General features: G+C 38.4%; 1 protein-coding gene across 1 annotated transcript; it reads right to left on the minus strand.

The window, feature by feature from the left end:
- Positions 1-1444: 1444 nt before the first annotated feature.
- LOC18429461 (uncharacterized) lies at positions 1445-26544 on the minus strand. Its single transcript, XM_088861485.1, has 4 exons — positions 26359-26544; positions 25822-26178; positions 2252-2359; positions 1445-2061 (listed from the first exon to the last, which is right to left on the minus strand). The coding sequence occupies exons 2-4, from the start codon at positions 26134-26136 to the stop codon at positions 1750-1752; spliced, it is 735 nt and encodes a 244-aa protein (XP_088717611.1). The 5' UTR covers positions 26137-26178; positions 26359-26544; the 3' UTR covers positions 1445-1749.
- Between the last annotated feature and the right edge of the window lie 1450 nt (positions 26545-27994).

A 27994-nucleotide genomic window follows, 5' to 3' on the forward strand; every position in this document is an offset into this window, starting at 1 on the left:
GGAACTCAAATGAGCAATTTGGACTTGCAGGGCTACCATTTCGTTTCCTAAAATAATGTGAGAACCGTCAAATGAACTCCCTTGCGTCTAATTAAGTGGGGCTGTCTTCCCCCACTGAATTACCCAACAAAAAAAAAAATACAAAAGTACGTCAATGGAGTGGGGAAGACGGCCCCTACCCTTTTTTTCAATGAAGTGGGGCAAACGGCGCCTGCCTTTTTTTTTTCAGTAGATTAGGAATTAGCTTTTTGAAATTATTAATGAGGAGATGTTAGTGGTGGGAATGAAAACTATGCGTGATGATTAGGGTGTAGGGTGCTAGCACCACAACCAGACCTCTTTCCCAAAAAAAAAAAAAAAAAAACAAAGAGGCCTCTAACGAGAAAAATGGAACTCACTGGACCTACAAAATAAAGAATATATCCAATGAAGAGGATTTATATACCTCTAAAACTTTGTCCTTTGAGAAATTCTCAAGTATTTTACTTCCTAACATTGGGCTTGTCCACCCTATACAATTTGCTTTGGGATTTAAACACCTTGAATTTAAGCCCATGAATTAGCCTATATGTGAGACCCTCTTTAAGGCGGTTATGAGACCCACTTTAAGGCGGTTATGGGTACTTTATCTAAAAGTCGACCGGCAATGGTTATGGGTACTTTATCTAAAAGTCGACCGGCAATCAACCGTTCCGATAATAGATAATGATTGTCAGTCTCAATAAATTGTTACCGTTCAAAGATTCGTAAGTTTTTAATTTAATATGTTTATGTGCCCTCATTAGGATTAGTTCATCACAAGAGCCCTAACAAAAGATCATTTTGATGGGGCCTGACGCAACTTATAAAACCATCAAAGCTATGACAGGTATTATTAAGGTATACGATGGAGTCGTAGGGACCTTGATTGATATAAGACAAGTTCTAGATCTGAAAAGAAAATCTCAATCTTTTCCAATGCCTTAGGCTCCAATTGCTACAAATTTTTAAATGGTTAGACTAAACTATTTAGGGACTACAAAATCCAATGTTTTTCAAAATACTCTAGTGCTTCTAAAGTGGATCCTAAAATTTCAAATAGAAAATTAATTAAAAAAAATCGAAATAGCTATTTTTCCCTAGGGTGGAAGCACAATGGTCTCCTAGTCTTGCTCAATTAAGGAAAATACATAGATTTACAGGGCAATACAAAAAGATAGTGTATGAGACCATTTATCTTTGTGACAAAGTCACAATCACTCCTAACCATTAGATGTCAAATTGGATGGCTTGGGACACTTTATAAAGTTCGAGAATTTTTTTTTCCCTGACACTACCCAACTTGAATTATGACGAACAAACGTACTTGTAACCTCCTTGTATTATAGTCCCTATATATAGTTTTCAATACAAATATTTTTTTAGCACATTGAAAGAGTTTGAGAGAAATAAGCGTGCGTGTGTGGGAGGAGAGAAGCATGGGCCTTCATAGACATGATTTAATGTACAAATGTGGGACACGTTTCTCAAAAGAATGGAAATAAAGACAACGATTGCCTAACGAGTTCAATTCTCAAATACGTCTCTAAGAAGATACATACACAAGATCCTCGAGCAAAAGAAAATACAGCATACCAACAGCCAGCCAGATTATCAGAGAAGTAAAAATGATACACAACCAGCACACAGCAAACCTCAGGAGAGAGATACGCAGGGTATAATGAAATCGTATCAATGGAAGCAACAACGAGACAGAGTAAGAGAAGCAACCTAGAAGATGTTGTTGAACTGGCTAGTGAGAGAATCCCTGAGGTTGGAGTATAGGCCATAGAGAGAGTACTGCCTGAGCTTGTCGACCTCATACCATGAGTTGAGCACCACCTCATGCTTATCGGTGCCTGAGAAAGCCATTTGGATGCCAAGGCTGCAGTCAACTGAGCCTCCATGGCCCTTGCAGCTTGATCGCTTAATTGCACAGTCCTGGAAATTCAAGCAAGTAAAGTTTGGGTTTCCCTTGCAAGACTTGCATCCATCTCTTTTCCAGTACAAGTTTTGCAATGTTCCCTTCTTAAACTCGAGCACCTGAAACACACAAACTCAAGAATTAAGTATAGAGATGATAGGGATAGGCTGCCAAAGCAACACCCATAAGTTTTTCTTTGTATTGTTCTCGTTAGTTACCCATGAATTCTTCTTTTCACCAGAATGGAATCCACAAATGGACAAAAACAACTACAACAAGGATAATGCTTACGTTGCCATAAATTCTTACCAAAGTAAAGCTGGTGACTATGTATGTAGAGTTCGCAACAAAAGACGGAGTAGATCTAGCAGCATACTTTCGACCTGCAAATGCTACCATGTAGCCACCATATGTCTCCTGGAAAGATGCAATACATGTTGCGGTCAGTGTGATGATTAAACAATATGCCATTAAATTGCTATTTTACATTATTCTTATCGATATCTTATATGTAAAGAAGATGCATTAACTGGGCCCATGCATTGCCATCATTAGATCGTGCATGTCTCTTTTTGTGTGTCTTGTCTACATGTCAGATCCTGAAAAGTGAAAGGGGATGGCATAGATTCAAAACAAGATGTTGGACCAAGGGTGGGGGGAGGAAGCCCCACAAGAAACCTCTCCATATCTTCCCATGCATGCTCTACTGAGAAGAACCCCCCCCACAGGCACACAAAAAAAAAAGAGGAAAAGAAAAATATGACAAAGATCCACTTCCTAAAGTTTAGACCAAATCCTGCATAGAATGGAGCAAGACAGCCTCTAGGAAGCGAAACACAGCTTCTAGTCAAAGCAAGGTCGAAATACAGTTAGTAGGATAGAGCAAGACAAGTAACTTAGAGCAGACAGCTGATTGATGGAGGCACAACAGGAAGAAAAGCACTTGCGTATGGTCATCATCGATTATCTTCAATGCACGAATGATGACAAACAGGGAAGTGAGTCAGCGAATCATCCACTCAAAATCATTTCCTTCACCGGTTATCTTCAACAAAGAATAATGACAAACAAGGGTAGTGAGTCGGTGAATAATCCACCCAAGATCCATCTGAAATCAAATGGTTCAGTGATGAAGAACATACTACTAAGTTTTGGGCATTGGCTTCAATGATTACAGCATTGACGAGTGCAACACTACATCTTATATTCAGTAAACGTGCTGACCTCTACCAAAAGAAAGCAGCAGATACCACCGAAACCTCTGGTGTGACAGCAAAGAGACTTGTTTCACCACTCATAGCTCAAGCAAGAACAAATGGAAACAGTTAAAACACTAAGTTACAAGGGTGACACTTGCGGCTGAAGAAACGAAAGCCAATGGTGCAGAGAAATGAGACATGAAAGATGAAACAAGTAGCAAAGGGGGATGTTCCGTGTCATATATGCAAGCTAAACAAGTTTTCTTTGACAATAAATTGAGAAGTTTCTCTGCAAACCAATAGTCCACAAGAAAAAGTCACAAAGAATAAAAAATAACCTAGCATGCAGATGAAAACACAGAAAGAAAACAGCTTCAGAATAGAACACCACGGAAAAAATAGAATAATGCGATAAATGTGGCTTCCGAAGCAGCAGCATTGATTCATCAAAGAATTAAAGAAAAAAGAAGTAGGATAAGGTAAACAGTGAATTTAAGAGCTAAATGAAAAGGTTTTATGGGAACAATTAAGACATGCAGATAACATTAAGACTGGGATAGGCCAGGAAGTAGCAACTGCATGCCCTCCAAAAGCCCACATGGGATAATCTTGTCGTTAATCTGGAATCCTGTGCTAGCTTCCCCCTTCAGGTTTGCAGTAATCATTGAAGGACAGTAGTGGTAGCATGACTCTTTCCGGAAAGAAGAATTTACATGTTATGCATTTAGCAGGAATTTCGTCTCTTTGAAATGAACTTAAGTTGCTGTGATAAACAAAACTAGAGTAGTTTGGCTGAGACTCAGGAACTGCATTTTATTGACGAATAGGACTAGTTTGTCAAAGAGAGAGAGAAGACGAGAGTCAAAGTAAAAAGATAAGTTTCAAGATATCATCAAGTGCTTGCAGTTTAAACCTGGAACCTGCATTACTCCTGGGTATCATATGCAAACATGTCTGAATGAGATAATGCTTTAATATACATACTAAAAACACCAAGTTCATATTTGGAAGTAAAGTACCTAAAAGATGGGAAGTAAAGTACTTAAAAGATATTATTTTTGATATCTTAAATCGATAATCCATGAGAAAGGAGAGATTGAGGAAGATGTTGCTTATAGAATTAGAGCCGGGTGGATGAAGTGGAGATGTGCTTCTAGAGTCTTATACCACTAAAACTGAAGGAGAAGTTCTATAGGACAGCTGCAAGACCAACAATGCTTTATAAAACGGAATGTTGGGTGGCAAAGAAATAACATATCTATATAATGAGTGCAGTTGTGATGAGGATGTTGAGATGGATGAGTGGCAGGATAAAGAATGATAGAATTCAAAATGAAAACATTCGAGGGAACTTAGGGATAGTTGAGTAGCTCCAATAAGCAATAAAATGAGAGAAAGTAGACTTAGGTGGTCTGGTCATGTGAAGCGTTGACCTAGAACAGCATCAGTTAGAAGAGGTGATTCGGTTCAAGTGGAAGGTTCTAAAAGGGCAAAGAACAGGTCCCAAAGGACATGGATCGAAGTAGTGAGAAAGATACGGTGACTTATGGCCTGACTGAGGGTATGCCCTTTGATAGAGTGGAATGCCAATACAGGATTCATGTGGCTTACCCCAAATAGACGGTGTAAGGCTTGGATGATAATGATGATTTACTGCTCAAATAGTTTGAGGAGATGCCCTTGACATGAGTGGAAGGCAAAACAGGATTCATGTAGCTTAACCCCAAATTATAGGGATAAGCTTAGATGATGATGATGAAGATGACAATAATAGACGATTCTCAAATGAAACAGAATGTATGTCCATAACACACACACACACACCCCGCCGAAGCTCAAACAAGAATTATCAAAGATACAGCAAAGTGCAAAGTGCAAACATTGGATGACATCATTAAACATTCCCATCAGAAATGTCAAAAATCATTCTTCACGCTTCCCCCGAAATGTTAAACATTTTTTGAGAAGTGGTAGCAAGCACAATCAACACCTCTTTTCAATGTTTCCAACCCAAGGGAAGTGTCAATATGAAGTTTGCAATACTTTTTAAAAATTTAATTTGGTATTATTGCATTTCCTTATGACAATGTTGCAGTGCCCTGTTTTGCAGTCACCATGTCAAACAGTTTTGGCAATCACATGTCTTACACCTACAGCATGCAACACTTCTGCTGGCATCTGCATAATACTGCAAAATAGACTGGAGAAGAGTCTTCCTCCACAAGATTAAAAAATGCAACAAGACCAGATAATATTATCACTTAATGGAGAATGTTTTTTGAGAAATTAATAGTGAATGTTGAACATCTGGTTTGCACAAAGATCAATAACATTAACACGGGGTATCATGAAAGCTTGTATGTAGTGGAGGTCCTTTTTTACTAATCTGATAATCAGTTCCATATGGTGAAGCTGGAGGTCAAATTACTTCATAGATGATACAAAGTGGGGAAAAAAAACACTTAATTAATAAATAATCTTGACAACAAAGCTGTCAGAGAGAAAGTCGTCAGGGTTTGGACATTTGGATGAAATTACTGTGAACTTCTTGACAGGATAGTCCTCACTATGACAAGGATGAGAGTGGCTCCTTCTTTGCTTTCACAGGTCGGTGCTTGTTTTCCAGCTGTAAACCTTAATATCAAAGCCAAGAGACCAACCTGTGGTTTGAAAGAAAAGCCGAAAGCTATATGGAAGTTCAGGAAAATTTTTCAAGCATGCTAATTTTGACTGATGCCACATTTATAACTCACGCAACAAGAAAGGAGCAATATAGAACTTCACATCAGGTAAAAGATGGTAATAATTTTTTGATGTCTCCTTGTCTGGGCAACTCTGTTGAACAGTAAAGATTGGTATTGGGAGCTGGTGGTGATCAATTGCAGGACCTTATTATCTCCTAGAAGGTATCTTTCATTTGTAAGATGGACATAAATTTTTTTTAATAGGTTTACTTATCGCTCCATACTATGCATTGTACACCGTGCAATCCACAGTTCGCCAAACAAATGCACAATCACAAATTTTGCATTGTAGACAACATCTTATTACATGGAATGCACCATACACATATACACATCTTTTTTTTTTTGGATAAATCAATGGGTGAACTACCCATTTTTCACTGATAAGAATAGCAAATTACAGGTCATAAGTTTATAACCCTACAGTAATGCAATTGTGCAACATCATGACGTAGAGTAAGAGAATAAAGTCTGGAGGTGTGTGAGGTGCATGTGCAGCAATGGCTGTGAGGACTAGGGACGCAGTCATGGTGTCTATGGGACAGTCCAGCCATGGTGACGATCCTCCCATGGCGGACTTGTCCATCAAAAAACCTCCTGATCCTATGTTTTCTCTTTCAAAGTTGGGTGGAGTTTCCAGCGAATTCATTAATGGTGATGTGGCCAAGGTGCTGCAATCTGGTTTTCCAACGAAGAGAGATCTTGGATCTCCATCTTTTGGGAATGATATTTATGTTAATGGTGCAGATGTCGACACTGCTGAGGTGAATACTGCTGATGTTAATGATGTTATTGTTAATGTTTATGGTGGTTCTGTTGAGAAGAATGTTTTCCAAGGCAATGGTGTTTTAGATATCCAGGGATCTGATCCAGTAGATGTCAATGCTCCATTTAAAGATGCTGCTGTGCATGAGGATGGTGTTCTCGGTGTTTTGGAAAAAGTTGTTCACAGATCTGATCCTGTAGATAATGTTTACGATGTTCTATTGGATTCTCATATGGAGAATATTCACGGATCTGGATCTGGTTGCAATAGAGTACTAGGTGAGGAGGAGTTTCCACCGTTAAAACCAGATTTGGCTATTAAAGAGAACAACTCAACTTCTACTGGTAATGCAAATTGTTGGAGTGTTGACAAGTCATCAGAGTATTTATTTGACACAAAAGGCATCCAGAATGGAGTTTCCTTGTTTGATGATCTTGATGTGCTCCCTACCAAAACTGTTGATGGAAAATGCTTTGTGAAGATTGAAAATGAGCTTGTTGAGACATGTTTGGGTAGATGGGAGAATTGTCTTTTGGGATACTTTTTGGGTCGCAAGCAGAGTGGACGTACATAAAGAATATGCTACAAAGGATGTGGAGGCTAAAGCATGATCTTGAAATTTTCTCTCTCAATGATGGTTTTCTAGTTTTTCGTTTTCAAACAAAGGAGTAGATGATTGTCGCTCGAACTAGGTGCCCACGGTTTGTGAAAAAAAAAGTGTCTAGTACTTCAAGACTAGGATCCTACCGTGTAGCCATCTAGAAGAACAAGACAAACCGAGCCTGTATGGATCAAACTACCAAATCTCCCCACAGGATTTGGGGAGGCTGAGTTATTGTTTCACATATCATCAAGCGTGGGGAAGCTAATTTTCATGAATAAACCAACGCAATTGAGAACATGATCTAAGCCTCAAATCTGTATTGCAATGGACTTAAAAAAGACATGCTTGAAAGAGGTATGGTTTGAGATTAAAGGGAAGCAATATAAGCAGCAAATTTCTTATGAATTAGTTCCCATAATATGCTAGAATTGCAAAAGAATGGGACATAAGCCTGAATTATGTCGATCATTACCCATGTCTAACGGTCCAAACACTAGTAATGGTACTGTTGTTACATTGCCCTCTGGTAAGGATGGGTAAAGACCCGTAAAAGTCCAAAAGCAATTTATTTACAAGAGGAAAGAAGTGGAAAACACAAGAAATGGTTTTCAATTGCTGTCTAATCTAAATGATGATGTTGAGGTTGTTGTAGCAGAGGGATTGACGGCGTGTGAGCCTAGAACCTCAAAGCTCAGCAGCCATGGCTGCTGCTGCTGAAACAAGCCCACATGGCCTTGATGGTGACATGTCTTCTATAAGATTGCCCGTTGGCAGTGCCTCGCCACATCAGCTTGGGGGCAGCAATGAGATTTCCTTGATAACAGTTGAGCATGATTGTCTTTTGGTGAAGGTATCAACACCTGCTATTTTGGTGGAAAGGAATAACCAAGATAAGTGGGCCGTTTCTAAGTCCAAATTTTTTGAGAGTTTGAATAATATGGAATCCAATGGATTTAATGTTGGGGAGGCGGAAAACATCAGTGATGAAGCCTTTCACATGGACAGTTCATCATCATACGCCAGAACATGCGAGGGAGAAAACACGTGCTGCTGAAGATAGCTCTCGTGTGGAAGGAACCAAACATGCTACTGAGTTACCAGTACCACCCCGCCTTTTCCGTTGAGGACCACCATGGAAGACAGCCAATTAAGCTCACACGAATAGTTCGCAATGAAAATTGCAACGGAGGCAATGGTTAAACTGTCGATTTTACATGACAATGCTACTGTAGCATCTGGTATGGATAATCAGAGGACCGAAATGAGTAATTTGAAGAGTAAGGCACGTGCTAACGCGAATAACATGCATGCTGGAAACAGTAAGGTGATGATGAAGGCTCAACGAATTTTGAAGGAAGCCTTGCTAACTGCAAGTAATTCTTCTACCTCTTCATAATATCTTTAGGTCAGTAGTTTCATGGAATCCACGTGGCCTTCAGGGGAAGAATTCAGGACATTGGTAATCTAGTGAATTGTATAATGTTGAGCTTCTTTTCTTATTAGAAACTAAATGGGCTAGAAAGTTGGGTTTTTATGAAAATGTTGTTGCAAACAAAGTACATGGCAAATCTCATATCATGCTCTTATGGAAACCATGCATATTTTCAATACATGTGGTGGATGTCAACGACTAGATGCTCATAGTCCAAGCAACCCGTTTATGCAATGGCAATGTGTTAAGCAATGATTCAAAAAGTGGAAAGCCCAGCGCCTAGGCGATCCGAAAGGCCTGGGCGCATCGCCCAAGCCGCCAATCTGGGCGGTCGATCCCTGGGCGGCCACCTAGGCGGTACGGAACCCGCCTAGGCGGGCGCCCAGGACCTACGCCCTGCCCAGGGGCGGAAATTGTTTTTGGTAGGGGCAATTTTGGTCATTTTTTTTGTTTTTAATAGCCAAAAATCAGGGTTTTAGATTCATTTGAACCCTAAAACTTGTTGGAGCCAATTTTAGCGAGAGAAAGCCCCAAAAATCTAGTTTTTGGTGAATTTTTTACGATAGAAGGGTTTCTCCAAGTTAAAAAAAATTGATCAAAACATCACCCATTGATATTAGGTTTACTTTTTGATGTTTTGCAAAGTTATTAGGGGGTTTTTTAGAAGATTTTGAGTATTTAGAAGCATCTTTGAGGTGGAAGTTTGAAGATTGAGCAATCAAACTCTAAGTAAGTGATTTTTTTATTGCTTTAGTAATTTGCATTATTTTTTAGATGTCTTCTTCGAGATCTAACAAGAGTAGTGATCCCGGATGAAAATATGGCTATAACTCAGATCCTAATGATAAATATTGCATAAGATGCAAGTTTTGTGAAAAGGATATAGAAGAATGTATAAACTGGTTCAAGAAACATCTTGCCGGTATCAAGGGTGATGTTGCTCCATGTTAAAAGACTCCTGATGTTGTTAAAGAGGAAATAAACAATTTTTAAAATATGGTGAAAATGAAAAAAGATGAGAGATTTGCCTCTATAGCAGAGATTAGGTCTGGGGTTCGGGTCAATTTTGATGATGATGATAGTGATGAGGAAATGGAGGGATGTCACGAGGTTGAGCAATCCATTATTAAGGGAAAGGGGAAGGGAGATGTAATTGCTTCTGGTTTCGGGACTAAGGAGCCTCGGATTAGAGGCCCAATGGATAGTTTTTTACCTCGACTTGACCCTGAGGTTGCAGGAGAAAAAATAAAAAAGCAAACCACCATTGAAAATAGAATCAAGAAGGAAGAGAGACATAGAGCTGTGTATCTTGCTACATGGCTTTATGAGGCAGGCACTCCTTTCAATACCGCTCGCTTAAGCAGCTTCTATGCTGCGATAGAGGCAGTTGGCCAATTTGGCCCTGGGATGAAACTGCCAACCCCATATGAGCTTTCAGAGTCTTTTTTAAAAAAGGCAGTGAGTGCCACGAAGGAAGTTGTAAAACTTAAGAAGGATGCATGGGCTTAGTATGGGGTTTATATTATGACTGATTCTTGGAGTGATAGGAAGAGATGAAGTCAGATGAATTTACTTGTGAATTGTCCTGCAGGGATTGTCTTTTTGAGGTTTATTAATGCCTCTGATCATATCCATGATGCCCATTACATATTTCAAGTGATAGAGAAGGGAATCAAGGAGGTTGGGAAGCATCTTGTTGTACAGGTTGTCACAGACAATGCTGCTGCTAATGTTGCTGCATCTAATTTGTTGCGCATAGTTTATCCTAAAATCTTTTGGACACCATGTGCAGCACATTGTATTGACCTCATGCTTGAGGCTCTTAGCGGTTTAACCGAGATATCAAGTGCAGTGAAGAAGGTCAAGTTAGTTACAAATTTCATTTATAGCCACCATCTCACCCTCAGCATGATGCGTACCTTTACAAAGAAGAAAGAGATTGTGAGGCCTGAGGTCACGAGATTTGCGACTTGGTACTTATGCCTAGATAGCATACATTCGAGGAGAGTGCAGTTGAGGCAAATGTTTATCTCAGATGAGTGGAGCGCATGCAAGTGGTCTAAGGATCAGGTTGGGAAGAAGGTGAGAGATTTTATACTTTCTAAGGCTTTTTAGAGAGGGGTGAAGGGCATTCTAAAGGTAGTTTTTCCTCTTGTCAAAGTCCTTTGCATGGTTGATAATGACAAGCCTTCTATGGGCTACATATATGATGCTATAGAGAAATGCAAAAGAGAGATAGCCCAAAATATCAATGATTAAGAAACCCGCTACAAGCCTGTTTTTTAGATTATTGATGAGAAGTGGGATAGGCAGCTACATTGGCCATTGCATGCAGCTGGTTATTATTTGAACCCAGCTTTTTTTTATATTGACAAGGATATACAAACAAATGACATAATTATGAATAGATTTAATGAGTGTGTAGAGGTGTTAGACCTTGATCCTGATATGCAGGATATTATATGTGTTGATGAGCTGATAAATTACAAGTACCCATTAAAGTCTTTTGGAAGTCCAATGGCGATGAGGCAAAGGGCCAAAATTGATCCAGGTATTAATATTATTCTTAAGTTCAAGCTGTGAAGTAATCAAGTAATTTTATTATTTATTTATGATTTTATTCTATATCTTTGCAGCCCATTGGTTTAGCTAACATGGGTTTAGTTCTCCAAATTTACAAAAGTTGGTCATTCGGATCTTAAACCTAACCACTTCTTCATCCGGTTGTGAGCGCAATTGGAGTACTTTTGAAGGGGTAAGGCCGTAAGGGTAATTTGTATAACTTTATAAATAATACATGAACCATAGATTTTAGATTTTAGTTAGATTCATTTGATTTTGTTAGATTCATACAACGATAAGGAACAGGCTTGAATCAAAGAGGCTCAATGACCTAGTCTATGTCAAGTACATTCGATTCTTGAAAGACAGATTTGCTAAGAGATATAAGAGAGACCCCATCAGATCAAAAAATATGGACCATGCTATGGAGTGGTTAGTTGATGATGATGAGGTCGAGGGGCATGAAAGATTGACATGGGACATGGTCATGAATGCTTCAGGGACATCAGCTGACCCTCCTAGAGCCATTAGATCTTCAACACAGAGAACAAGGATGGAGGAAGAGGATGATTCAGAAGAGATGGAGGAGGACAGGGACGACCAATATGTCGAGGAGGGTGATGACTCCATCGACTCCGATGAATATGATGCCAATGCAGCTGACCCAAGATTTTATGATTATGAATGAATGATGAATGTTGATTGTTGAATAATTATTAAACTTTGAAGTTTGAACTTTGATTGAAGTATTGTGTATTGAACTGTTGCATATTCTTTTGAGTCTTCACGTATTACTTTCATAGTTTCATAATTCAATTTTGTTTTCTTCCTCATGGTGGTATACTGCAGTAATGGTGTAATATTATTTGATAACATGGTTTGATAATTTGATTGGTTGTAACTTTAAGTTTTAATTGGATTATGGATCTGGAGTATGAACCGACTTATAGATTATGGTTATGTTTATGGAGTGTGTGATAAATGCTAATATGTAGTATAATTTGAATTATGTACTGCAATACATATAACTGATACTGACATAACTGCACTGCAGAATCCTTATTTGGATTCAACTGGGCCACCCAGGTTCTAGGCGCGTGCCTAGGCGTTGGGCGGCCTGAACCACCCAGACCGCCTAGGACCCGCCTAGCGCTTTTTGAAAAACTAGTGTTAAGAATAACAGGAGTCTATGCATATAACACGGTTGCTCGGAGGGCCATATATTGGGATCTCTTGAGATAGATGTGTCAATATTATGAGGTCTTGGCTTAGTATTAAGGGACGTTAACACCATCTTAGACAATTCAGAGAAAATGGGTGGGCGAGTTCCTCTGCCTCCTGGCTAAGGAGATTTTGCTCACACATTAGTCGACTGTGCTTTGGCAAACCTTGGCTCTGCTAGAGGGTGGTTCTCGTGGTCTAATAGCCAAGCTACTAAAAAATGCATAAGGGAACGTCTCTTGCAAATACTGATTGGGTCCTCTCTTTTTTAGAATCAAGGTTGGATTTATTGTCAAAGGGTAATTCAGACCATTGTCCTCTACTGATTTCCCTTTTTCAATATTTCACAACATGGTAGAAAGTACCCGATTTTTTGGATATTCTCCCTAAGTCTTGGAATGGTAGGGTGGGAGGAACTCCTATGTATCTGTTTGTAATGACTAATGAAGTTAAAGAGAACAAGAAGGCATCTCCGTGAATGGAACAATAAATGTTTTGGCCACGTGGGGCACTAGATCTCCTCTTTTCACAAGCAACTCTCTTTATTACATGATAACTTAAGCCTTGACTCTTCTAATGAGAGTTTAATAATGGAGGAGAAGGAACGCACTAATAATTTGCAGTAATTATTAATGCATGAGGAGAGAAAGAGGCAGAAATCACGACAAATATGGCTTAGGGATGGCGACTTTAACACAAGGATCTTCCAGCTATATACAAAACATATGGTTGGATTCTTTGAAGATCTTCTAGCACAAAAAAGCAATATTGATCTCCATTTGGCTGATGACTTCTTACCGCCGTCACGACTCATCTTGCATGAGCAAAGGCAGCTTGTTGAGGATGTTACTTTAGAAAAAAACAAAGCTTGCATTTGGGTCATGAAGAGTGAAAGTGCCCCGGGTACAAATGGTTTCATAGTGAAAGTCTATAAGTTCAATTGGGAGATGATTAAAAATGACTTATTTGTGGCCTTGAATGATTTCTTCAAAAGAGGTAAATTTCTCAAACAAATAAACTCTACTTTCCTTTGTCTGATCCCTAAGACTAATTCTCCCAATATCATGAAGGATTTTAGACCTATTGAATTATGCAATGTTCTTTACAAGATAATTAACAAGTTTATCTCGAACCGATTGAGGGAAGTCCTGGGTAGTCTTACTGACCATAGACAGGCTACATTTCTTAAAGAAAGGTTCACTACATATAATATACTGATGGCAAATTAATTGATCTCACCGTCATAAGAATTTTGCTAAACCTGAGATGTGCTTACAATTGGATTTAAGCAGTGCATACGATTGGGTGTCTTGGGAATTTGTACTTGTTAGAATGCGAGCTTTGGGATTTCCAGATCTTTTCATCTCTTGTACTCGTCATTGCATCACCACGCCTTCTTTTTTAGTACTCCATAATGGCTCTCCAAAAGGCTTCTTCAGAGGCAAAAGGGGTCTACAGCAGGGTGATCTATTGCCCCCTTATCTCTTTCTGCTGGTTATGGACTTCTTAAAGAGGCAGTTGGACCACGCCATGACAAAAGGTATTGTTCCTTCAGCTTTCCCATGTGGTTGTGATTATGATGTGTCATATCTCTTTATGTAGATGATGCAGTTATATTCTATGAGACTTCATATAGAGTTCCTAGTGCTATGAATTCTATATTGTCAATATTTGAAAAGATCAAGGGGCAAAAGCTTAATATAGCCAAAAGTAAAGCTTTGTTCTTTGGGGTAGCGAAAAATACTAAGCATATGATCCTGAACAAATTGGGTATTGGTGAAAGTTCCCTCCCAATAATATATTTGGGGCTGCCATTTTTTCATGGAAGCTTGAAACATAACCATTGTAATAGTCTTGTGGAGAAGAATATAGGTAAGATTGAGACATGGCAAGCCCTATCTTTATCTTATGCAGACCGCTTACAGTTGTTAAAGTCAATGCTTAGTTCCTCAGCAATTTTTTGGATCCTATATTTCATTTTACTAAGCCACAAATGTAATGTGATAGAGACACTATAACGCAACTTTCTTGAGGAGGCACAGTTGGGAAGAAAGGGCATCATTTGTCTTCTTTACCATAGAAGAGGGAGGACATGGGATTTGTGATATTCTAGAATTTATTATTGCAAGCATGATGAAATTGGCAAAGAGAGTTGTTGCAAACCCTCCTCTTATATCATGTTTTTTCAAGCAAAGATACTTTAAAGATTTATTTATTTGGAGACCAAGTAGAGGAGTTGTTCTTATGCTTAAAAGGGCATCCAAATGTGGTTATCCAATCTTCAACATAATGTTAGATGAATTATTGTGGACGGTTAGCAGGTGGATTTCTAGGGGGACCCGTGGCTATCAGAAAAATCTATTTGAGAGTCCTATGGAAATCATATTCACAAGGATTTGGATGTTCTTGCCAAATCAAAAGTCTCAGATTATTTGGAAGGTTCTCCTCAAATATGGAATCTTCCCACTCCCACATCTGGCCCTTTACTCAAAGTTTGGAAGGAGACTAAAGGCATTTACATTCCCACTACAATCTCAAAGTGATTTTTTGGTTTGGACCCGTTTTACTAATGGCCTCTATTATGTTACGGATGCATGGGACTTTATTCGGAGTAAGGGAACCATATAGCCCATTTTCAAGGACTTATGGACTTTAGGATGTCACCCCAAAGCAAAATGTTGTTCTGGGTTGGCCCTTCATCAACGCCTTCCCACCTACTCTTTATTACAACAGCGAGGGATAGCTCTGGCATCTGTATACCCCTTTTGCCATCCTAACAATGACAATACATACCATCCTTTGTTTAATTATTTTTCTTGCGAGGCATTTGGACATCGATTGCATGGAGATGCGGTAAAATATTCTATTCAGAACCATCTATTGCAGCTATAATAAGGAAATGGATCGCCTTCAGATTCAAGACAAATGGCCTACTCAATATTTGGCTTTCCCTCTTTTTTACTACTAGTGGATGTTGTGGGAGGATCATAATCACCGAATCTTTTAAGGGAAGGTGTCCAAACTAGAACAACTTCTCAAGATGATCACTTCCCATATTAGAGAACTAGCATATGTTAAAGTCTTGCCTTCCACATATCAGAGAAGGCCATAACAGATAACCTCCACATCACATGGCGTCAACAGAAGATAAAATCTTCTATCCCATTTGCATGGTCTTTTCCTTCTCACCGTTTCAAGTCAAATGTTGATGGGGCGTCTCTTCAAAATCCAGGGCTCGCAGCTGGTGGAGGTGTCATTAGAGGTGACAATGGTTCTTTTATTGCTGCATTCGCACACCTTCTTGGCATTGTGTCAAATAACTATTTAGACTTCCATGCCTTGCAAGCAGGTGTGAATCTAGCCATCAAGTTAGATTGCTTCCCCCTACAGATTGAGAGAGACTCATCCTTACTTGTCAATGTAATTCGTGGTCGATACAAAGCCCCTTGGTCGCTACATATTGTAGCTCTCAATTACCGTTATAAACTCATTAATCGTACGTGGTCCATTTCCCATATTTATCGTGAGGCTAATATGGTGACTGACACACTTGCTAAGAAGGCCACAACCTTCTCAAATGCTACCATTTGGCGCTCTAGACCGCCAGATTTCATTTCTCTTCCTCTACTTCACTATATCGCTCAATTTCCCTACTGCAGGGTTATAAAATTATGAGATGTATTTTGTTATTTTTATTAATGAAAAACAAGTAGAGGGCCTTCTCCCCCACTGGTTTATTGAAAAAAAAGAAATAAACTTTGGAGGTCTAGACTGCCAAATGGTGGCATCTAAAAAAACTATGACCTTCTTATCAAGTGAATCAGCCACCATATTAGCCTCACGATAGATATGAGAGATGGACCATGCACGACCAATGAGTCTATAACGGCAATTAACGGCTACGGTGTGGAGCACCCATGGAGCTTTACAACGATCATGAATTACATTAACAAGTAAAAAGGAGTCGCTCTCGATCTGTAGGAGAAAACAATCCAACTAAATGGCTAAGTCCATACCCGCTTGCGAGGCATGAAACTCTGCATAATTATTCGATGCAATGCCAAGAGGGTTAGCATATGCAGCAATGAAAAATCCATTGTCGGCTCTACTGACATAGCAACAACCTGCTAGCCTTGGATTTGTAGAGAAGCCCTCTCAACATTCAACTTAAAATGTCGGGGAAGTGGAGTAGACCATATAATCGGGATAGAGGACTTTATCTCCTATCGGAGTCATGTTACTTGTAAGTTGCCCGTAATGGCCTTTTCTGGTATGTGAAAAGACCAAGCTTTATCATCTGCCATCTCTTTGACATGACAGGTGATCCTTCTCAGTAGTTGTTCCCTCTTGGACACCTTCCCTTGAAAAATTCGGTGATTTCACTCCTCATAGCATATAAACTGTAGTGAAGAATAAGGAGTGTTATATATTGACAAGCCCCTCGGATTTGAATCTGAATGTAATTCATTTCCTTACTGTCGTTGCAATGGATGGGTCTGGACAGAATATTTTACCACATCTACATGCAACCGATATCCAAATGCCCTGTGAAAAGGAAATAAAAGATAACATATGTTGTCATCTTTAGTATGAGAAAAAAGGCACATGGATGCCAGTGCAATCCCGCTCTATAGTAAAAGAGATGAGGTTTTAAGGCGACGATGTAGAGCCAACTGCGAGAACCACTTCGCCTTAGGTGGCATCACGAAGACCATAAAGCCCTAAAATGGGCTGAGGGGAGCCCCTGCGTAGAATAAAGTTTCATGCCTTCTTAACCAAAAAGAGCCAATTAATACAATGGGTCCATACCAGAAGTCATTCTGAGGCTGTAATGGGATTGTAAATGCCTCTACTTCCTTTCAAATTCTGAGTAAAGGACCAAATGTAAGAGAGGGAAGGTTTCATATCTCAGGAGAACCTTGCAAATAATTCGGTACCTTGAGCTTAGCAAGAACACCCAGATCCTTGTGAATATGATTTCCATATGACTCCCAAATAGATTTTTTGATAACCACATATCTACTCAAAAATCAACAAACCAGTCATTTCCAATAGCCTATCCAACATTATGGCGAAGATAAGACAACCATATTTGGATGCCCTTCTAAGCATAAGAACAACTCTTCTTCCTAGTCCCCCAGATAGACGAATCTTTGAATTATCTGTGCTTGAAGAAAAGTGACATCAGAGAGGAAGTATTATCCAGAACTCTCTATGCCCATTTCATTATGCTTGCGTTATTAAACTCTGAAATATCACATATCCCATGGCCTCCCTCTTCAAAGGTGAGACATAGAGTCTTCCACTTAACCAAGCGAACCCCTTTTTTCCCAGCTGATCCAGCCCAAAGAAAGTTGCGCTGCAACCTTTTTACCATGTTGCATGCATGCCTAGGTCAGCAACAATAAATGACCTGCATATGATTAAGATATAGCCTGTCAAATCCCAATCTTGCCAATAATCCTTATCAAGCTATGATAACGGATATGTTTCAAGCTTCCATGAAAACGTGTCAGCCCCAAATACCTTTTTGGAAGAGAACCTTCACCAAAACTTAACTCCTTCAAAATAATATGCTTAGGTTGTTTGCTGCATTAAGTTTTTGCCCTGTAGTCTTTTCAAAGTTCAAACGAAGTTTCACAAAAAAATAACTGCATCATTCGCATAAAAAAGGTGAGACACACCATAATCACAACCAGATGGGAAAGATGAAGAAATCATGCATTGCATCATAGCGTGATTCAATGGCCTTCTTAGGAAGTCCATAACCAGCAAAAGAGGTAAGGAGACAATGGATAACCTTGCCATAGACCCCTTTTGCCTCTAAAATAACCGTTTGGAGAGCCATTATAAAGCACAGAAAAAGTGGGTGTGACGATGAATCTAAGGGATAAAAAGTTCTGGGAATCCTAAGGCTCGCAGACTAGCAAGTACAAACTCGCAAGATACCCGATTGTATACACTGCTTAGATCTAGAGATAAGCACATCTTAGGCTTAGTAGAATTCTTATGATAGAGTGAAATAAGTTCATTTGCCATGAGTAATGAGCCTTCCTTAAGAAATGATGCATGTTTAGGATCAATAAGACTTTCCAAGACTTCCCTTGATCAGTTAGAGATAATGTTGTTTATTATCTTATAAAGGACATCGCAAGAACCAATAAATCTAAAATCCTTCATAATAGTACAAGAATTAACTTTAAGAATGAGGCAAATGAAAGAGTTTATTTGCTTGATAAACTTACCTCTTCTGATGAAATCATTCAGGGCTGCAAATAAATCCTTTTTAATCACCTCCCAGCTAAACTTATAGAATTCCATAATGAAACCATCTGGACCCAGAGCACTTTCACTCTTCATATTCCAAATGCATGCCTATGCTAATGTGAGCTAAGCAGTGATGGTGGCAAAAACTCATCAACCAAATGAAGATTAATGTTACTTTCATGTGGAAGAGGATCCTCAAAGTATCCAACCATATGCTCTTCAATTTGTGTTTTAGTAGCAATAGGACCCCCATTCTAGTCTTTGAGAAGTGTGATCTTATCATTCCTTCTTCTGATAATAGTGGATAGACGGAAGAACCTTATATTGGAATCACCATCCCTTAACCATGTTTGGCACGACTTCTACCTCCACAGGCTCTCCTCATGCATCAATGATTACTGCAAATCATAAGTACAGTCCCTCTCCTCCAACAGTAAACTCTCATTAAATGGGTCAAGGCATAAACTATCATGTAATGTAAAGGGATGCCGGAGCATAGAAGAAATTTGCTCTCCCACATGGCCAAAAGAATTTTTGTTCCACTCAAGAAGATGCTAATCTCCTCGACTTCTTTACAAACCGGTACATAGGTGTTCCCCCCACCCTACCATTCCAAGACTCAAAGATAATATCTAGTAAATCCAGGACTTCCTGCCATGTTTGTAAATTATTTGAAAGGTTTAGGGCCAACCGGAGCCAAATTCGATATCTCTGCTCGATTCAGTCTTTTGGTCATGCCTGATAGCTTTTGCAGTAGCCTTACCATGTAAAGCCGATGGTTTAGCTATAGAGTTTCGCACAGTTCTCTCTACAAACCATAGTTGTTGGCTACGGCAACAGGAACGGTTCCAAGATTGGGGGTGGGGCGGGATCGGCAGATCGAAGCTATATTGAAGATCACTATGTTAGAGATAGATGCCCGTACAACCTCAAAGGTGGGGTACGAGAACAGGAACGATTCCGAGATCGATGGATCGAAGCTATATTAAAGATCCCTATGTTAGGGATTGATGCATGTACAACCTCAAAGGTCAGGATCGAGGTCCATGTGTGTTGAGGATCGAGCTCCTTTATTACATAGGGTTGAGAGTTATTATAGAAAGGTGTGAGATGCTAAACTTGAAGAAAAGTTCCCAAGGGTTCTTAACTCAAGGAGCGCATTACTAAAAGTGATCCAAAATATTATAGAGCGAGGAATAACTTTTATAAGAGCAAGCTCCATTTTCTTAGAACACGAGTTCCTCGTGTGAGTAATAAGGATCCGTGGCTTTAAAATGTAGCTCCCGGTGTTGTTAACGAATAACATGTAAGCTTAGTCCTTCTATGAAATAAATAAGGAACTTTAAAGCGATCCCATATTGGTGGGATCTAGATGCCATATGTGGTGATGCTTGTGTTCCGTTATTTTGTAATCTAGATCCCAATACACTCTGGAGTACAAAGCATAAGACTAGGGAACTAGATCCTGTAATGAAATTAAATTGTAAGGAACTGGTTCCCTTATAAGATGAAGCGAGATCCCGAAAACACTAAATTGAGTTCAGACGAGATCTGCTCCGGGATCCAGAGAATCGAGGTTCTGCAAGAGATCGCCAAGCATGGGAGGAGATCCTGGTAACTATGCTACAAACCATACATGACTACACAACTGGTTATCCTCCATGGTGTCGCTCGAGGAAGTTGGGGGGGGAAATGGTATTGTTAATGTCAACAGCATTCTTGGTCTCTTTCACAAAGTGGGATCCACAGGAGCACACATGACCTCTCCCTCACACGTGATATTGTTTATTGGTGACTTGCCTGTGTCAATTCTTTCTTCTTTGGTGATTGCCTCCTTTCCAAAATCAAATTCATTGGCTTTCATATTATTCAAAACCTTCGAAGGCATGGAATTAGAAACTGCATTCTTGTCTTGATTATCCTTTTCCAGTAAAACAGCAAGAGGTGATTCCTTCTCTACCAAAAGACCATCATGCAACTCTATTGGCAACGAAATCTCATTGTTACCCCCAAACTGATTTGGCGAGGCACTACCATCAGCCAATCTTGTGAAAGACACATCATCACGAAGGCCACGTGAGCCTATTGCAACAGCAGCAGCCATGGCTGCTAAATCTTGAGCTTCTTGGCTCTCGCACACCGTCAATCTATCATTTACAGCAGCATCAACATCATCATTGAGATTGGACAACACCTGAAAGACATTCCATGTGCTTTCTACAACTTTGTTTTGTAAACAAATTGCTTCCGCCCTTTCACAACTCTCCAATAATCGCACTATTAATGGCTTTTGGAGTTTTAGAAATTGGTAATGAACTGCATAATTCAGATGTGTGCCCCATTTTCTTACAATTTGAGCACATCATGGGAATGAATTCATAATGGATTTGTTGCCTAAATTGCGTTCTTTTAATCTCAAACCATACCTCCTTCATGTCTTCTCCAAGTCCAGTGCAACACAGATTCAACGTTCGGATCGTGTTGTTAGCTTCGTTGGCTTGTCCATGAAAATTGGCTTACCCACACTTGATGAGATGCGAAAGAGAAACTCAAGCTCCCAAAACACCATTGGGAGATTTGGGAGTTTGATCCAAACTAGCACGATTTATCTTGTTCACGTAGATAGTTGCACAATAGCATCCCAGCCTTGAAGTACTAGGCACTATTTATTCACAAACCACGGGCCCCCAATTATGGCAACCATCTCCTCCTTTGTTTGAAAGCAGAAACCATCACTGAGAGAAAAGATTTCAAGATCAGGATGTAACCTAGGCATCTTTTACAGCATACTCTTCATGTACATCCATTCAAGCCTTCATCCAAAGAAACACCCCAAAAGGCAATTCTCCCATCTACCCAAACACGCCTCAACAAGCTCATCTTTAATCTTCACAAAGCACATTCCGTCAACATTTTCAGTGGGGACCACATCAAGATCATCAATGTAGATTAGCATAAAACTCCGTTTTGAATCCCCTTTGTGCCAAAAAGTAAACCTGACGCCTTACCAGCAGTCCAACAGTTTGCGTTGCTAGAAGTGATCGAGTTCTTCTCTTCCGTTTCCAATCACCCTGTTATGTGATGTGCATGCACAATATATGCTTGGAGCACCTCGCACAATGTTTCGTACCCCCACACAATGAATCTATGCATTGTGGATCTTGCATTTGCATTTAAGTGAATGCATTATTCATGCGCACCAGACACTGCTCAAAATGCACTGCAAACTCCACACAATCCAATGCTTGTAGTACAGAATATACCGTACCCGCACTTATGAACCGAGTACTAGTTCTTACTCACGGCATGAATTGAAGAGAATCCTCTCATACTGAATAATTTGAAATATGCGCATGCACGCTGTGAATGGGCATTGATCACACGGACCTCACGCCTGTGCATAGCTGCCCATGCACTGCGAATGCGCTTTGCTTTCCCAACATCGCCTAATTTGCACAAATTTTGCTTCCATACCGATGCTCATTGTGCAAGGTGCGAAATGAATCACATTTATCAGCAATGCATTACATTACGCAATGTTACACAACATATCGCACAATGCACAGTAAACGTATAGCCCTGCACAATACTTAAGGTATGCTACGCCCTACACAGCACGAAATGCACAAAGCACCCTAAACCCACACCATCCAACCAGTAACCTTGTCCTAGCCACCAACCCTGCGCCACCTAATAATTCACTTGCTTGTTAGACATTCAGTACCCTTTGCTGAAATCTCAAAGGTCAGTAAATGTCTACCAAGTAAGTGAAGTATCAAGAGCAAGGTTTTTTTTTTTGAGAAAGTATCAAGAGCAAGGTTGGTTGGCAATGCAGTATAATTCCATTAGGCCAAGTGCAATATTATATCTAACGTCTCACAAATTCATGGTAAATTTCAATAGTAAGAGCTTACCACATCGCACTTGATTTTATTATTAAAAGCAGTCACTTAACATCATCAGCTGGGTTGTCAAGAACTAACCATATCTATGGGATTTTTGCTCATGTCAAAAGGAGGCTCGAGATATGATAATATAACCATATAACAGTTAATTCCTTTTCCCGTAAACCCATCAGCTAGACTAGTGACAACTTACCACATCAATGATGTTTTATCAATGTCCAAGAGGAGGTTGGTCATTAATGATATGACCAAGCATATCTCTCCGCCAACATTCATTGATTCCATAGAAAAAAATCTAGTGGTGATTTCCTGTCAGCTTCGCTAAAATTCATTTCATGATATTTTACCTATGAGAGCACATGGACATTGTACTCTTTGTCCTCTTTAGGGCGTGTTTGTTCCTCAGAAAAGAACTCTCTGAGAAAGTGCTTTGCTTATCGACTCCTACTTTCCCATGTTTGTTTCATAAAAAGCATTGGACACTGTATCATGTGCGAAAGCATGTTCCCACCTTTAAACAGCGTTCTATGCATTTTATTGAGAAAGCAGCTTCATACCTATTTAGGTATTAAAGTGCTTTTCCATGTGACGGAAAGCTCTCTTTGCGAATGAATTCTCTTGAGAGAGCATTCTGACAAAACAAATGTGTTCAAGAATTTTGCTTTATCATGCAAAAGAAACAAATTTTAACTACTTAGTGATCAAAAATCTGCAGAGGAGATGGGAGGGCAAGCCATAGCAGTAAGCAACTGGTTGAGAAGTGGTGAGATTTGTGATTTGAACACTGTAGACCAAGATAAAAATGGGATTTACATGTCCTTTTACTTGAACAAACCTGAATAACCACACATTCAGGAAAAAAATAAATTCCTGACAAGGTTGGCAGTTTCTTAGGATGAATGTTGTTAGGAAATTAGCGCTAAACATAACTCAATACAAGCCCAATCTCCAGTTCTAGTTATAATAGCAACCCACATAAATGCAAAGAATGATCATTAATAATGTGGCGCTCATGAAGAGGAAACAAAAATTAATTGTTGGAACGATATTTTCAACAAATAAAAGTATAAATCAGTTTTGAAAAAACAAAATAAAAGTATAAAACTCCTTAATGAGATATTGACTACAGGAAGGTAGAGCTCTGATAATATTTCAACAGAGGCCTCCTCACCATCCCTACTTGTACAACTATTCCTTTGTAGACAAAAAGGTAGTGTATACCTCAAGGCACATCATAAACCAACTCTAAAACCCATCATTAAAAAATTGAGGCCTCCAAATACATAGTTAAGAAGATTTGTTGTACTTAGAGACCAGTGTTTGCAAAACCGGCCAATCTAACCGGGCCGATCGGAACCGGCCAATGGCCGGTTCCGATTTTGGGCGGTTTTGGTGATGGTATTTTAAACGTTAAATAGAATATTACTTCAAATTCATATCATATGTATTAGAATGGCTCATTGGTTAGCTTTCATGTTTAAGCTTTGTGAATCATGTTAGAATCTTGTCGCCAGCGGCTTTTCTTTTAGTGGTTCAAAAAAATTACTTTACGTTGGTTAAAAAAATTACTTTTCTTTTAAGAATCTTTTCTCGTTGGTTCAAAAAAATTACCATTTATTTAAAGAATCCATTTCATTGGTTCAAAAAAATTACTTTTCTTTTAAGAATCCATTTCGTTGGTTCAAAAAAATTACCTACCCACCGGAATCGAACTCGAAATAAAAATTACCTACCCACCAGAATTGAACTCGAAACATTTTATAAAGAAGTCTTTTAATATTAGACCCAATAACCAATACACCATTTACTACAGGATTGGCAAAAAGAAGGGCCTATATATATATATATATATATATATATATATATATATATAACTTAATTTTTTTTCATTTTCTTTTAAAAAAAGAAGTTGGTCAAGTCGATTTTTTTAACATTATTTTAATATTCTTTACATTATGGTAAAGATTAAAAAAAAATTGGTCATTGATACCCACTTTTATATTTTCCCATCTTTTACAAAATCATTTAACGCCATTTACTACTTAGTTGACAAAAAGAAGGGCCTATTTTATATATAACTTAATTTCTTCTTCATTTTCTTTTAAAAAAAAGAGTTGATTAAGTTGATTTTTTTAACACTATTTTAATATTATTTACATTATGGTAAATATTAAAAAAAAAATTGGTCATTGATATTCACTTTTATATTTTTCCCATTTTTTGCAAAAAGTTTTAAAAATACCCCTAGGTACAAATTGAGTCATTAAAATCCATTTTTTTCATTAATTTTCAACTTCATTTGAGTGTGTTTTGTTTTATTATATGCTTTTCATATTTCAGTATATTATTTTTGTATATTTTTTATCTTTTTCAATATTTTTTAGATCGTTCGCGACTTGTCCGGTTAGAGCGGTTGAATCGGCCGGTTTACCGGTTAGGCCGGTTAAATCGCTTCCGGGCCCATGTCCGGTTAACAGTTCCGGTTCGATTTTGCGAACAATGCGGAGACCAAGCAGGGACAAAATGATTTGGAAGAGTTCACAATTCCAAAACAACAGCAAATTCATATATTCAAAACCCAAATATTTGCCCCATAAACCACACAAGAATTCCCAAATTAAAAGTAAAAGATCATAAATCCTAATATATGTCCACTACCATATAATTATGTCCACTACCATATAATCACAATTTCTCTAAATACCAAAACAAGAAAAAAGGAAATCATGTGTTTGTGTTGCTTCATATAATGCACAACTCTACATCAAGAAATTCCCCACTCAAAGCATTCAACCAATGAATCTAACAAATAAAAACATAAAACCCATGAAATCCAAACAACCACATCCACCAAATAGCGCTATACCAAAACCCAATCTGCCATTCTTCTGATTCTCAACAAAAATCTTGAAAATACAAAGTATCTGCCAAATACCCAGATCAATGCCAAAACCGGATCCCCATTCCTATCATTCTTGAACAACCATCCATAAAAAATAGAAACAAAACATCCATAAAAAAAATTTTCTAGAGTCACACAAATAATGGAAACCCTTGAAGCAAGAGGAAGAATGTGCAAGGGGTAGAAAAAACTCATACAATTTCTCCATAGAAAGGGCAAAAATTGGCCAAAAGATGAAACCCTAGATTCATATTAGGGAGACTGCCAAAAAGCTTACCGGGGCAAAGTTGGTGGTATTAATGGTGAGGAGAGAAATTTGGTCCACCTTGGGCCTGAATATCGCAAGTTGGGCATTGTTTGTAGAGAGAGAAAGCCTGCGATCACAAGGTGAGAGCTGTGTGGTACCGTTGACAAAGAAAGAAGACCTCGAAGAGAAGGCGATACCAAATGTGAAGCCATCAGATTTCTGGATATGAGTGTCTTGGCAAGGCTGGAACACATTGTTATTGTCATCTGCCATGGCCACAACTGCCATTACTGCAATCATCGCGATAGCACTCTGTACCTTAAAGAGAAACCCCAGTTTTTCCATTGCCAAGAATTCGGAAGATAAAAGTTCTCTAGAATGCGACAACTGCGTAGATGAAAACAACGAATTTTTCAGGACTTCTCAATATAAATCAACCATAATAGACAGATTTCGCAATGAAATTGCAGGAGAAGACACAAATAGAGAGAGAGTTTTCCATTCATTTGGAAATCTGAAACAATTTACTATGAACTCGATCTTACATAGAAATTGAAGAGAGCTTACTCTAGGGTTTATAAGTCAATTGGAGTTCATCTTGGATCTCTGAGGAGGAAATTGAAGCCCTTGCTAGAATTTGTGGCCTCCTCAATGTTGAAATTGGGGAGAATCTTCGATTTTTCTTCGGTGGTTTTGAGCTTTTAAGACTCCTTTCAAAAAAGCAGTGATTGCTCCTGTAATACTAAGAAAAGCTTTTGTTTCATGCGGGCTGGACCGCATTTTCTACAACATGCGATCTAGAGGTATACGGCATCCCTATTAAAGATGCAAATAGGTGGTCCATCTAAATAACAAGTACGACTAACTGTCCAAATATTTTCTAATATAACTATTATTTGTTGTTTTTAAAATTTATTTACTTTTTTATATTCATGATCTCCATCTTAAGGATTCTCTAAAAATAAAGATCACATTATATTTAAAACATATATTTATTACCAAAGCTATATTTCTTCATTTGCGGGCTTGGCCGCATGCTAACCGTGTTCTAATGATAATAGAAGTGACTCAATTGCCCGATTTATTAAAAAGGAAAATTGCTTCATGCTGTGTGGACCGCATGTCTATATATATGGTCCACAAGGTATTAAGCATCCATTTTAAAGATGGATGCAAATAGGTGGTCCATCTAAAAACAATTGAAACTAATTGTCCAAATAATTTCATAATAGAATTATTATTTTTATTTTCAAAATTTATTTATTGTTTCATATTATGATCTCCATGTTAAAGATTTCATGTCCTTAAACAATATGTCCAAAAATTTATCTCAAAAATAGATTTTTAAGAGGTGACTCATTTCTACATGGCCTCATATAAAAGGTGTCCTTTGATTTGGACTTTGGATTGTGATGGTTGTACGTGGTTTTTTTTAATGTTAAATAAAAATGAATTGCAAAGTAAAAGATTAGAACTAATTTAAATGTTCCTCGCAAAAGCTAATATAATTAGGGATCGTACACTATAATATCATTTATCTTTGTTATAAAGAGCCCACAATTATTTTTAACTATTAGACATCAAATTAGATAGCTTAAGATGTACCATTAAGTTCGAAAAACAAAAAAAACTTAAACTTAGGTTTAGTTAACGACACATCACAATTGTCAGATTTGAACTCTGACGAACAAGAGACTTTTCCATTTTTCATCTCCTCATTCTCTTTTCCAATGAGCAAATAAACAAAGGAGCATAAATAACAGAAATTAAAGGAAATAATAGAATACGCCCTCACTCCCATGGGAATGATATTGTGTAATAGTATTTCAAAATGGGACAGATCGTCCACCCTATAAATCTATGTTGGTTTGCTATATCGGCGATCAAGATCTTTCATAATTGACAATGTCATAATGATATTGGGATTTTTTTATCCGAGATTTTGGTGATTCATCAAATTAGTCATCAAATGATTTTTTTGAAAAGGAAATATTGGATTTTGATTTCTTGAGTGGCCCAAATCTTGCCCTACAAAAATTGATAGGTTCCGATTCAATCTTGGGATGTCTCTTTCTTCTCTTTTTTTTTTTTTTTGAAACACACAGAGCATGCAATTTATTTATTTATTTTCTTTCAAACAGTTGTTAGGGCAAAACTAAGAGTACAAAAAAAAATTAAGAGTCCAAAAAAACTAAGACCTTTG

Source organism: Amborella trichopoda, chromosome 3 (genome assembly GCF_054954075.1).
Source record: "Amborella trichopoda isolate Santa Cruz 75 chromosome 3, AtrichopodaSantaCruz75HAP2 v2.0, whole genome shotgun sequence".
In the NCBI taxonomy this organism is placed as follows: domain Eukaryota; kingdom Viridiplantae; phylum Streptophyta; class Magnoliopsida; order Amborellales; family Amborellaceae; genus Amborella; species Amborella trichopoda.